The 14233-nt window shown below is 47.3% G+C and overlaps 2 protein-coding genes across 2 annotated transcripts in view; one reads left to right on the forward strand and one right to left on the reverse strand.

The window, feature by feature from the left end:
- The window catches only part of LOC135912226 (uncharacterized), a 67535-nt gene extending 56746 nt beyond the window's left edge, over window positions 1-10789 (forward strand). Inside the window, exon 12 of the mRNA XM_065444603.2 lies at window positions 10586-10789. The gene's annotated coding sequence lies outside the window, so the exon portion shown is untranslated. The remainder of the gene's footprint in view (window positions 1-10585) is intronic.
- LOC139053003 (tigger transposable element-derived protein 6-like) lies at window positions 2423-4745 on the reverse strand. The gene has a single exon (XM_070530139.1). The coding sequence runs from the start codon at window positions 4094-4096 to the stop codon at window positions 2540-2542; it is 1557 nt and encodes a 518-aa protein (XP_070386240.1). The 5' UTR covers window positions 4097-4745; the 3' UTR covers window positions 2423-2539.
- Window positions 10790-14233: the final 3444 nt, after the last annotated feature.

The raw sequence follows: 14233 nt of genomic DNA on the forward strand, positions 1-14233 counted from the left end.
GCCACTCATCATGATAATGTTGCCATACTGCCCCTTTTGCAAAGGCACAGACTGCACTGATCCAATGCCAGTAGGCGCTGTGATTTCGGTCTTGACATTCTTTGCCTCAGTATATTGCTCGCATCTTCATAGTTGCCATCTTCCACAGCTGGCTGTAATGTCGCTCATGATGCCAGCATTCCCATACCGCCCCTCCCTCTACGAAAGCACTGATGGCACTTGCCAACTGCCAGTCCGTGGAGTGATTTCGGTCTGAAATTCTTTGCCTCAATATACAGCAAAATGAAAGCATGTGTAAAGCTGTGTTCAAATTTTGCATTAGTGAGTATCGTAATCATCTCACTTTTTTTCCACACAGTATTTCTGTCGGCCGGTCCTTGTTAAACATGTGAAGCCTTCAGCAATCCTTTTTAGGGCGCCGGCTCAGCGAACAGGTGCTTGCACTGTAGCCAAGCTTCTCTGCCGTTGCTGTGTGGCTCCTGGTTCAACCGGTCAATAGCTTCTGCCACTGCCCAGGGCAAAATCGGATACAATATTGTCAACATGTGGCAGCTTGTGATGTTGCCATTCAAGCGCCTCACTGAGCACTTGTGGCTCGAATATTTGCATTCGACAGTTTTTTCTTTGTTGCAACAAGCATTCTTCTTTGCCATTGAGCTGGCTCTTATGCGTATCACAGTAGCTGTTTTCTGCAGGATTGCCGCTGTGATTTCTACTTGTGGCTTAATACTGACAGGCACTACATCTGGGTTAGTCGCCGAGTGAACTTGTGCTGAGAGGGCTCCCAGAGTGAATCCATAAAAGATATCGATATTTCTCCACTGTGACAAGTTCAGCTTTCTGCTGATATTTTATCACTTACTTTAGCAAGGTTGTGGACAGTGATTATTTGATCCAGTTCTTAGTTCCATAATTGTGATCGGAGGAGTGAGGTCAGTATTAATCACTACAATTTTTACAGAACATTGTCGTCTTTCTGTTGCGACTTCTAGTTAAGGTTCTTGTGACAGTGGCATCCTTGTTTCAGTCAGTGAGGCAGATTAGAATTATATTGGCACACAAAATATAGTGCTGCAGTAAAACAAATTACCGTATGTACTATCATAATGATGACACTGTTTATTTTTATTGTTTTTTTTTTCGGAACTGATTGGCACAAATTTAGGGGTGTGATCGTTACGCAAGGTAAATTCTCCGAAAAAAAAAATCGTCCCGCATTTGCTGCAGGGTGACAACAGGTCTACAAACAGGTGGCTGCCGCTGTAACAGTGCAGGACATCAAAACAAAAATGGCAGCCAACGGAGCGAGCCGAACACACCGAATGTGATATTTTTTTCTTGTGAGTACATAACCTGCATCGAAACAGTTTCTGCTGTATCGGTAATGAATAATGTCGTTAATATCGGCAAATTTGCGGCAATAACGTAGCCATGTCGACTTTGACAGGACAGAAACGGAGATGGGCACGCGTAGCTATTCGTGACGGAAACACATGACAGGCACGCTGCGAAAACTGCGGCATTTGTCTTCACTACAGTCCTAATATGGCACATTTCCGCTAAGGTTGGGCGAATGTCTTAGCCATGTTACAAGCGTCGGCGTATGAATAGGGTACACTTCTAACTTTATGCAAATGTGGCTACCATCCTTGCCACTTGCGATTTGTTGCGCTCCCACGAGTGCAGACGAGAGGAATTGAAAGCCGCCTTTTTTGTTGTTGTTGTTGACCACAACCATTATAAAGCCTACAAATAATAAAACCAAGGCAAGTTTGGTTGTAGATTCTTTTTTTTTCTTGGAAGTGCAGAAAGTGATGAAAGGAATGAAATGGGGCACCTGCTTAAGAATCTGTTTGGTGCATGCAGACCACTTGGTAAGTCTTGGAGTCGTTCGTGCAGCATTCGACAGATGGTAAGCACTATCATCAGCTAGACTTGGCACACGACATATCGCTATGCCACGTTTGGGGTGCGATCATTACGCAGGAAAGGAAAAATAAAACGAAAATCGAAATGCAGCTGCCGTGGCCAGGATTCGATCCTGCAACCTTGTGCTTAGCCATGCAACACCATAGCCAAGAGAACCATGGCAGGTACTTTTATTTACTTGCATAATGATCGCCAGCAATTACACTAGAACCTTCGACGAGTCACGTATAAAAGCTGACTCTGCTACTTGTCTCTCTCAAATTCTTTGCCTTAGGTAGTATCGTAATTGTCGGTGAATTTTTTAATTTAGTAAAACAAATTGCCAAGAAAAAAACTTAATCTGAAAAGTAGCCTGTGTTTCTCTATTCGAACATATATATATATGTATATATATATATATGTATGTATACATATATATATATATATATATATATATATATATATATATATATATATATATATATATATATATATATATATATATACAGTTGAACCTCGCTACAACGAAACTGACGGGGCGCGCGAAAAATTTCGTTAAAGCGAAATTTCGTTGAGGCGAAAACAGGCCAAAAACACTGTCAGGTTGGACCACATAGTCCCAAAACATCATTTATTTCCAAAGAAGTCGGTCAGCTTCTTCTGCTTCTTTTTTTTTTGCCACGAGTGCAGTGGCGCGGCTTTCGCACTCGGTGAACAGTTGCATCGCGACGTCGTCATCGTGAGCACCGAAAAATCTGCGGATCACATCAAAAGCATCCATCACTTTTATTGCAGGTGGTGGCGCTAAGTCCTCCGCGTCGCTGTCATCATCCGATGATGCGTCGTTGTGGCAAACGCCCTCAATTATAGCTTCGTCACTCAGCTCCTCGTGAGCTAGCACTTCACTGTCAACAGCGATGTAGTCGCCGATGTGAACATCGGCCGGCACATCTCCGGAGTCCTGAAGGGCTGCCCATGCCGCATTGGCCTCTGTGGAGGGTGGAGCAATTGTACTGCAGCCTTCCTCGTCCGACGTGGAGTTCGCTGCCAGTTGAGCATCGGAGTGAAAGCCGGCGTGCACAAAACAGTTGTAGATGATACTGCGACTGGTTGCCGTCCACGCTGCTGAGACCATCTGTACAGCCATGTACAAATCCACTTCGATTGCCCGACCGGTGTCGATGTTTAACACCAGCCGCTGAATCAGTCGCTGTCGATAAGCGCTTTTAACGCTATTGATGATACCTTGATCCAGCGGCTGGATTAAAGCCGTGCAATTCGGCGGGAAGAATCTTACTTCCACGCTTTGAAGCTGAACGTCTTCAACGTTATGCGCTGAGCAATTGTCGATGAGCAAACAAACCTTACGTTTCTTTGCCGTCATGTCACGGTCGAAAGCGGTTAGCCACTCTTTGAAAACGGCCCGTGTCATCCAAGACTTCTTATTGGCAACATATTTGACGGGCAGGCTCTTGCCACCTTTGAAGCACCGCGGCTTCGCACTTTTGCCTATCACCGGTGGGCAGCGCTTGTCAGACCCGTCCATGTTGCAGCACAGGAGCACAGTCACACGCTTTTTGCTATGCTTCCCTCCGCTGCATGGCTGGCCCTTCATGTGAAGCGTCTTGGAGGGGAGGAGCTCGAAGAAAAGTCCCGTTTCATCGGCATTGTATATGTCTGATGTGGCATATTTCTCCATTAATTCCGGCACAGTAGCTGATGCCCAAGCAGATGCAGCGTCGGCGTCTGATGAGGCCGACTCCTCACACAGCACTTTAGCGACGATTTCATGCCTGGCCTTAAAACGGGTCAGCCACCCTGAGCTGGCTTTGAAATCATTGATGCCCAGCATACAGGCATAGCCAAGTGCCTTTTGCTGCAACATGTTTCCGCTGACCGGCATCTTCTTTGCGCGCACGTCGAGGAACCACGTGTACAGAGCCTTCTCAAGGTCCTCATGAGCCGCTTGCGTCAGCTTTTTCCGCTTCGCGGATGTCCCCGAAGAAAGAGCTTGCGCTATCGCGTCTTTCGACTTCAAGATCGTTGACAGCGTGCTCTGTGAGATGCCGAAGTCCGCTGCAACATCTCCCTTTTTCCTGCCACTGGATGCCGCGCTGATAATCCGTGCCTTCTCTTCAAGCGAGAGGAACTTCCGCTTTCTAGATGAAGTCGCCATGCTCGCATTCATTACAGCGCACTAGCAGCACAAGCACGAGTGAAAAAAACTAGGGCAAACGCGCTGCTGTTGCCAGGCTGCTGCGTCCTTTGGCAACGGATTGGTTGCGGCTCTGAATTGGATTGGAAGAAAACGGGAGCTTGCCCCCGCGCCTTGTCGCAAGGCAGCCAGCCCGATAGTCATCAACACCAAGCTATGGCGGTGATCATGTGCGTTTCAGTGAGTGGATTAGTTTGGTCCAGCGAATGTTTAGCGAAACAAAGCAGCGTGGGCCTATGGAAGTACATAGATGGGCGGCGATATGCTTGTTTTATTGTAAGATATATTTTTAAATCGAGCTTCGCATAGCAAAAATTTCGTTGAAGCGGAAACGCGCCCCAAAAATGGTTCGTTGTGATGAGAAATTTGTTCCATTACTTTGTATAGCGAGCTGACGGGGAATTGGAAATATTTCGTTGAAGCGAAAATTTCGTTGAAGCGACGTTCGTTGTAGCGGGGTTCGACTGTATATATATATATATATATTCTATGCTCCACATGTGAAGCATCCACAAGGTGTTGGCACACCACACAGATGCTCGCACTAGCTCAGCTGTTGCAGTGTTGCTCCTGGTTAAATCTGTTGATCGCTTCCGTCACTGTGCTGGACACTGGGCAGTGAGGCCTGTTTATTCTTCGGAACATGATCGCAGACTGTGGCCAGTCTGTGCACTGCTACTCATTTGCACCGTCATGCTCATATGGCCCTGGCAGGTTCTGTGGTGTAAGCTGCAGTGTGAAACAGTCGTTGCAAAAAAATCGGAAAAGGATGTTGCTGCCTCACCTGTGCCAGAGTCCTTCCATGTTTTTTCTGGTCACGAAACTGCCGCCTCAGTTTCATATAGCGCCAGCGCCCGCCGCTAGAGGCGCAACCGTGCATGAGAGGGCATGCGAACGCTGCTACCACTGTGGTTGTGTGTGGGGCAGCCTCGGTATTCTAGCTTTCTCAACTTCCTCAACGATCGCTTTAATCTCACGTAACTATTTTTAACATTGAATATAATTAAATTACTGCCTGAGCGTGTCTTCTGCGATGATATGAGCGCACGGGACGAAAAAAAAAAAGCCGCTCATAACATGGAGCTTGCGGCGGTCTCAGACCGAAAAAAATAAAGATCTGGAATTTTAAGAGCCAGAACCGCGATACGATTATGAGGCACGCCGTAGTGGGGGACTCGGGATTAGTTTTGATCACCTGGGATCCTTTAAAATGCACCTAAATTTAAATAAACGGGTGTTTTGCATTTCGCCCCCGTCGAAATGCGTCAGCTGTACACGGCCGGGCGGTCTCGGTCCGGATTGCTTCGTCATCACCGTTCGCCTCAACGCTTCGGTGGGCTCCGCTTTTTAATATTGGCCTTAAATTAAACACCGCGCATTCGCACCAAAACGCCAGTGGTCCCACTTATCACCAGATGAGTAAGCGCCAATTCTCCGTTGCGCATAGCGCCAGATTGTTCGCCGAGCACAGCTGTTCAGTTTCTGTTAAACTGTGGCAGAGAAGGACTCTGTGGGCAGATTCTTATAACGAGATCAAAAGAATGAAATTGCTATTGCAAAGTGCTGCTACCGTAGAATACTTAATGACAAAGAAAAGGGAACTGAGCTGCTCCATGCGCTTAAGATTTCTTGCGAAGCGATGCCATTTCTGAATAAGATTTAGGTAGGATTAATGCAAGACGAACTTCGCTACTAAATGTCTTTGGTGCGGCTTTTAACAACGGAATAAGGCGAACCTGAAGTGTTAGGACCTGCACAGTTGAAACTAGCTGTAATTAGGCAATTGCCTTAGCAAGCAGTCGTTTAGAAGCGTCAGTAAGCCCAGCACTTATTCACGCTGCTCAACGAACACAAGTAGCCACATCACAAATACAGCAATTTTTTTTAAAATGGCTTGTAGAGATACAGTGAAACCTCGTTAAACCGTAGTCGGCCGGAGCTCGGAAAAAGTACGTACTAAACGGTAGTACTGTTTAAGCGAAATAGCATGAGATCGCCCACTTACCTGTCGATAACGGAACTCAGAGAGAGTGCGATGAAAGGGGAAAAAACATGCAGTATTTATTCACTTCGCGGGACGTAAGTGTTATTTTCGTTTGATGTCGCGGCGGCCTAGCACGACGACAGCGGCCTCAAACTTACTGAAGCTGCGTGCCAGCTTCTCAGCCAGCCCCCCTCTTCTCGGCAAACACTCGCACGGCACGACAGATTCCTCGTTGGCGTTACGTATTCTCCGTGCACGCGCGCAGTAGTGCTGCATAAGTCCCGTGGCGCCTTTTTCATTGCCGGGTGCCGGAGTTTGGAAAACTTTTCGTTTGGAATAGTTACATTATCGCGCCCCTGTTCTTGCGACGATCGCATTCACGAGGCTGACGTAACGCGCAGCTTCTGCCACTGTCGGGCCTGAATAGCCCGTGCTGTCGATTTCCGTGTCGTCCTCATCACTGTCGCTAGTTGACACTTCGGCAACAACAGCGGCAACGATGGTGAATAGTCGAACCTCGTAGCCAACATCTCTTCGCGGTCGCAGCAGCGCTGCCGAGCAACTTCGCATTCCAAATGCCACACACTGTAGTCAACAGCAGATCCATGTCGCAGGCCAGCGCCGACTTCTTCGTGTCACGTTTGGTAGTACGGATGATGTCTAATTTTTCTTCTATGCTGAGCACCCGGCGTCTTTTTTATCCTAGCTTTGACATGACGCGAGTCCTCGCTTGCACGACGCCACAACGCTCTCTGGCATGGCGTCCATGCGGCGTCGAAATGATGTTGATGTTGATGCGGCTTCACATGCAAACGCACAGGGCGCTTGGAGGCCGTTGTACCGATCTCTGAGGCTTGTTGTTCTGCCGGGCCGCCCGATGGAGACGACGCACCGCCATGTTTGCGCGACGAAAAGTGGAAACGCTACGTTTTAACCGATGCGTACGCAATAAGCTGGTACGGTTTATGCGGATACAAAATACATTATGTTCAATGGCCGCTGAGTCGGGAAATTGACTTTACTACTTTTAAACCGAAACTACTGTTTAAGCGGGTACGGTTTAACGAGGTTTTACTGTACCACCTTTCTACTTCTTCAGCTGTTACTTAAACATGCAAACAAAACTTGCTCAGCAAATCACAATACAAATGTAGCTAACAGTGTGCTAATAACCTTCTTACTCATAGCAGCTTATAGACTTAAAAGTACGTGCAATTGAAGAATTGTACCCCACCAATAGCCAAGACTAAAGGACAATGGAAAATAAAACAATGCATATTATTCTGTTTTAACACTTGCATTTAAAGGAATTCTAATGCTATACCTTTCATAGATGGCCGGGGTAAGGGCGCTATTGCTGTGAACTACTCTATCCTGGTATAACACAAATTGAGGTTGCAACAAAGCATAAAGCAAATGTGTTTTGTCATCAATGCCCTGATCAGATCTCACAACACCGTTATTCTCCTTCATCATCAGCATCGCAATTTTTTGTAAGTAGTCACCTTTATACGATAATCGTGATACCTACTGCGTCCCTTTAACTGGTACCGCTTCAACTGGTTGGGTTCCTACCACCCCCTGCTGGACATGAAGCTCGCCCCTTTGCTGTGACGATGTCCGAGGCGTCAAAGTGTTTCGCGCACACACGTGTATACTTCGATTCGAAATTAAAACCGCCACTTCCCTGCCGCGGTATGGCCCGCTTCCATTTCTCGCGCTGATCCTTGTTATTTGGTAAACAGAACAACGACACGTTTTCAGTCGTGCCCTTGTTGCCGGAACGGCACCCAGGCACGCAACACGTGTTCGGCATCGTTGTCCCACCCCACCACTTCAACCAAACAGCCCAACACTCGAAAAATAGCACAGCACACGCACAGAACGCACCCGATCAGTCAGCTCGCCTCGCACTGCGCACGCATTTCGGTACGCGAACGATGCCCTCTGTGGCACAGTGGCGCCGCGTCGCGGCACCTTTGGGCAGTATATGAACCTCTCCCATAGAGTGACGGCGGAGTTTCGTGACCAGAAAAACATGGAAGGACTCTGCCTATGCTTAGAAATGGCCTTCATTGCTGAGACATCCGCCTCAAATGGCGTCATTGAGGTATCGCTAGTCACCCTCAGCAAAATAAATTCGCTCTTAGCGCATGCTGCATGCGAACATGTGAATGGAAGCTCAGCGCAGAGCGTATACTCCCTGCCTTGGTCCATAGCGTCACTGCCCAGCAGATTGAGCTTGCGTTTTGTTGTTCACTGCGATGCCAAGCACTTGTTCACTTTGCTGGGCACATGCTTTGTGATCACTACTTCCTCAGCTGAAAAGAAAACAGATCTGGTGTGATGCAGCGATTCCTGTTCCTTGATTTTATGCTCTTATTATCATTCCCTGCTCATGGCCAGCTGATCCCATTGCTAACAGGCGGAACGCCACTCTGACCGCTGACGAAGCTTGAAAAGGAACAGCATCAGAAACGGTATCACTACAAAATCTTAACCCAGTATTGATGCAGTCTGTTCAGCACTCGAGAGATGGGTCGACGGGGTGTCCTCCCTTTTGTGCTAGGTTGCAGGTCCATGCTCCGATCTAGTGGATAATGCTGGGAGTGTAGCATGCCTTGCCTCCCTATGCATTCCATGGTCACCTTTATTGCTTGCCAAATGCAGGAGCCTTGTTGAGACAATCTCCAGAGATTTGGGCAGTAAAAAAAATTAAATTATGGGGTTTTACGTGCCAAAACCACTTTCTGATTATGAGGCACGGCGTAGTGGAGGACTCCGGAAATTTTGACCACCTGGGGTTCTTTAACGTGCACCTAAAGCTAAGTACACGGGTGTTTTCGCATTTCGCCCCCATCGAAATGCGGCCGCCACGGCCGGGATTCGATCCCGCGACCTCGTGCTCAGCAGCCTAACACCATAGCCACTGAGCAACCGCGGTGGGTGCTGCTTCGTGTAGTGAAAGGAAGTCGTTCAGTCAAACAATGTAGTCGTGAAGCAAGGGGCTGGATGAACATGAAACAGCGTAGCAATCAAACAGATGCCAAGAAGCTCAGCTGGCAATGTGAGTGGTAAGAAAAACAAAGGTGCCAGGCCAGTATGGTGCACTCTGCTCAATCACCTGCTTGAAAATGACCTTCAGAAAAGGCACGACAGCGTCCGTTCATCTTCACGGCAAAGTGCACACAATGAAAACAGCATCAAAAGAAGTCTAATATGGTGCCCGCCATTCACAGCATTTGTATGTTGCGAGTGCGCGAATATCAAACATATTGGCCCATTTTCAATCATTGCGCATCCACCCAGGCATGCATAATGGCAGATTCAAAAAAATTTGTTTCAGTTTCGCAGAAAGTCTTCCATGGATAAATTTTCAGCTGTAAACATGCCCTAGACTGTCCCTTACGTTCTTGCAATGTCTCCTGTGTTTATTCATTTATTCAAATACCCTAAAGGCCCCTGCGGGCATTACATATCGTTGTTACTATAAATCAAGATTACAGTTCACATTCAAACAGATAATGCATGTTAACATAAAACAGAAACCAAAAATCTGAAGAGCAGCACAAGGAACGCTGTGCTAGCCTAAAACAAACCCATCTGCACAAAGAACATCAAAATAGGGTACCCCCTGGAGCAGCTGACGGGCTGCTGCACCCTGTCATTAGTTTGAGCTGCGCAACAGTGGCACCCTCGGACCCATGCCATCGTTTCAAAAGGTGCAGGGCTGGTTCAGAAGTTTTCTGCACCCTCTCAGCTGTCGGAACTTGGTGCAGATGTACTGTGGAGAGCAAAGGTCTTGAGACCACAGCATCAGCAAAAAAAAATTTATTTCGTCTTGGATAGTGCAGTGTGAAATTGTCTTAATGCATGACGCAGGTCAAATGGGCGCGCGTAGGCAGTACCACTTAATTTCAGCCTTTATGCTTAGGTCGCGAAAAAAAATTTTAGCGGCACCTCTGGTGCCCAGACTTTTGCTCTCGGCTGTACAGGATTGTATCTGCAGGCACAGCACATGTGCACAAGTGCCGGTGAAGTACGCTTGCTGTGCCTAAGTAAGTTCGGGGTATTTTTGCCGCAGAAGCCGTTCATAGCTGCGGTTTGAGAACTCTCAAGCTTGTGTACTTTGCTTGCACAAAGCATAAGAGCTGCGCCACGTCTGCTCGTCGGCATTTGTTTTAGACTCTTATTGTACCGGCACCTCTAAATTAAGCTGCACAATTTAACTTCTCGTGCACCATTGTGAACTGGCTCAGAGGGTGCAGGTGAATTGATTGTACCTAGTGTGGTTTAAAAAAAGAAGTAAAATGCAACACACTGGTGTCACGTAGAAAAGAAAAAGAAATTGTAGGTGTGTACATAGAAAGCATTTTGAGAGATGATTAGTGCAGATTGAGGCAGTGTACGTATTTCAGTGCTCTATTGTTTTGCCTTTTGGACTGTGTAACCAGTGGTTTTTATTGACAATTTTGCAGGTGAACGAGAATGGCAAGATCACTCGCCTGAGGCGTGAGTGTCCCAGCGAGGACTGTGGAGTGGGTGTCATCATGGCCGTGCACTTTGACAGGCAGTACTGTGGCAAGTTGTGCTTGACCTATGTCTACAACAAGGCCAGTGAGGAGTATACAACGTTGGGGCCACCTGTTGCTGCTTCGTGTAAAATAAAAACCCACGCCAAAGACCTTGTGTCGACTTTTTCTGTGCAGTGGCATTCCCTAAGCCATTGTACGGGGGATCTGCAATGAGTGAGCATTCTGTAACCCACTCAGTCACTTAATGCTTCATTGGGGCTAGTTTCAATAGCATAGTTAGAATACATCACAGCAGAGGTAAGACCAATGATAGAGCTCATGATTGGCATAGTTCACATTCTCTTGGCAGTCATACTTTTGTGTATGAGCTGTTGTGTATTTTATTTACCCATCTTTCGTTTACTGTGCATAGTTGTTTGTGTGCTACTTCACTTACCTTGTGTTGTAATAAATTGGTCGGAAGCAGTTTGTCTCTGCTCATGTGAGCTCTGCTGTGCTGTATTCTATCAGTCGCACGTACTGTGCCATACCTGCAAGAATTATTAGCTTAAGTGCAAAGTGAGGCAGTGTTAAAGCACTGTTCCTTGTCCACACTTTGCCTTCATCTTGTGTTGTTGGATCCCCTTCAGCTTGCACCATGTGAATGCGGTAAGTATACTCAACTGAGCTTGTGGCTGTGGCCTTTGTAACGGGTGAGTATTATGTTCAAATTGAAGGGGAATTTTTTTCAATACAGAAAAAAAGAATGTAAAGCTGTTCACCACTCTGAAAGGCATCTTCTCATCACCATAGTCTCCGGCAGCTTAGTCGGCAGCACACACCTTCAAGGAGCTTGTCTCCATGGCCCCCAGTAGGAACAGTAGCCACCCGACTCGCGGTGGCATTGACCAGAACATGCGCTATGTTGATCGTGCAAGGTGGATGTATAGCATAAACTGGTCAGCAGCCGAGATAAGCAACAGACGTTTAGGATGTGGGCGGAAAAAAAAAAGGGAGAAGAGACATAGGATCGCATCCTTCACATGCATACGTAACTACAGTTAAGGTAGATTAGAAGTGTTGAAGAAACAATAACGATACGTACAGTCGCGGACAGAATAGAATGGACCACGGGATCTCTGAAAACGTTCAATTCCCGAGCAGCCTGTAGCAGTAACCAGTACAACTGCCCACGACAACGTTAGTATATTCTAGTCGAGGTCCAAAATGCAAATACCAGATTGCGCTGTGAGGTTGCGAAGATATTCAGCTTTTTCTTAGATTTCATGGTCCATAATATTCTGTCCGCGACTGTACGTAAAATGCGAGACTGAAAGCACGTGTGGCATGCCTGATTAGCTCGGGCAGAGTAGGTGCACGAGTATTTGTCGCCGCCCTGTTTCAAAGGGGATCCCAATAAACAACCGCATCAATAACGGCTTTATACGCTCTTTGCTCACGCTTGATAAGCGGTTGATAAGAGATAAAACGCCCCAAATCCTCAGTCCATTCGATTCGCTGCACTTGCTTGCTGACCAGATGCATGGTGCCATGCAGACGAGGCTCGAGCGTAGCTCTCGGTGATGTTTGCCGACGTAGCGAACGTTTTCGGTGAATGTGGAAGCGTTCCCTAACCTCTTCGACAAGGTTTCAACACAGCCGGAATAGAGTGGCACATTCTTTCACATCTGTCGCATGTGCTTCGTTATGCCCGCTGCCAAACGTGGCCTTCGTTCACCTTCCAAAAGACGACCTGGAGGAAGCGTTCAGTGAAGTAGCAAAATGAAAGCTTGCGGAGTCGGTCGGCAACCCGCCTGAGATTCAATCATTGGTATTTCTGGCAGAGAACGCAGATGAACCCACTGCGAGACCAACGGCGGAGTACGCGAAACGGGCACAGAATGGACACAGTGGGAGAAAAGGATTCAAAGCCCATTGTTTCAGGACCAACTAAGGGCAGTCCAGAGGGCCCATGATGTCGCTGAAAGGCTTGGCCTGACAGTGCCAACGTGGGAGCGGCCTGCCTTGGCTTGAGAAGTCGAGCCTCTGGACCTCATTACAATAAAAGTTTTCACACACACACACACCGGCAGGTTGAAACTTTGATTGCATCGACAACGGTGCATAGACCATTCCTTCCTATAGTTGCCGTTCGATCGCCATTCTTGACCCTGGGCGGTGTTGTCGGCTTGAGGTATACTGAAAGTACCGCTGCATGCTTCCTCATCGATGAAATTGCGACCCTGTGTTCGGTTCGGCAAACAAAAACCGTACCCAGAAACTTTTGTAACGTTGCCCCTGCGGTTATCTGTCTAACTACTCGGCAGTGTTCCGGCGCATCGCAGTGCACCAGCGTAACTCACTCAACGGTCAACATTCCAAAACGTGATATTTCAAAAGGCCGCCCGCATTTCAGCAACTTTCAGTTAGCAACGTCGAGTGGTTACGCACTTCTAATAATCTGCATACTTACTGCACTTATTCTAAACGTTCTTGTTGCGTTACAGCAATGTTTTAATCCTGACCAAAACACTGCTATAACGCAGCAAAGACGGTGCGCTTAGGTGCCGTAAGTACGTTTGTTAATAAAAGGGCCTTACCCCTTCGACCTTGCTAACTGAAAGTTGTTGAAATTCGGAAGGCCTTCTGAAATATTATGTTTTGAAATGCTGCCCCTTGAGTTACGCTGCTGCACTGTGGTGCTTTATTGCATTGCGGCGAAGTTCGATTGATGGCCGCAGGGGCAATGTCCAAAATTCATGCACATGTGTTCTCCTCAGGGCCTTAACTGGAGAAGGGTGGGGGGGGAGGGAGTTCTTCACAGGGGCCACCAGTTGCCAAATTTTTGCATACACTGTATCTTTCCTGATATTGCTTATCTCGTCTTCCTTTGCTCAAGACTTCCCTTCTACAAGACCACCTCAACTATCCCTGTGCAGCCCGCCCGCTTTGTCGGTCGCAAGATCTTGTTGCGAACGAACATGTTTACGATCGAACGCTTGCATCCCGTCCTCCAGCAATCCCTCAATAATCCGCGCCGTCCTTACCAGGTGAATCAGCGGCGCGTATCAGCTATGACGCTCAAAGGCTTGCAGAGGGAATGAGCGATTGCTACTCTGAAGGTTCGAAAGAGTATTACAAGCTACAGGCCGCCAACGTGCGTGCTTGCCAATCTTCTAAGTACGCGAAAAGGATGGCAGATTCGCACTGGTGCTATTATGTCCCTCGGGCCTTGAAGTCGACAGAAATAAGCGCGGCCGATCATCGAGTCTGGACTCCGCGTATACATGGAAAACGAAATCAGCTTTTTAGCACTCATTCGCGAAGCGGGAACGCGGTAACATCGCTTCACTCATGCTCAAACAAGAGCATATATGGTGTGCTTACCTTGAGTAAATTATTTTTAGTCTTTCAGGTTAGTGTCTGATCACGAGTAACATTTCATCATGCGTTAGCTGGTTGATTCACGAAGTGACGAACATATATGTCGTCGCAGACAGAGTTGCACCAATAGAAATTTAGAGGCGGATGCATTGAGGACGGTTGCTCTCGCTTCGAAATAACATTTGCAAGACATGACTGCATGTCCGAGCGAAACAGACGACAAAGCGA

Source organism: Dermacentor albipictus, unplaced genomic scaffold (assembly GCF_038994185.2).
Source record: "Dermacentor albipictus isolate Rhodes 1998 colony unplaced genomic scaffold, USDA_Dalb.pri_finalv2 scaffold_52, whole genome shotgun sequence".
Taxonomy (NCBI): Eukaryota; Metazoa; Arthropoda; class Arachnida; order Ixodida; family Ixodidae; genus Dermacentor; species Dermacentor albipictus.

Coding starts and splice junctions, on each gene's coding strand:
- LOC139053003 (XM_070530139.1), bottom strand. CDS start 4,096: ATGAATGCGAGCATGGCGACTTCATCTAGAAAGCGGAAGTTCCTCTCG.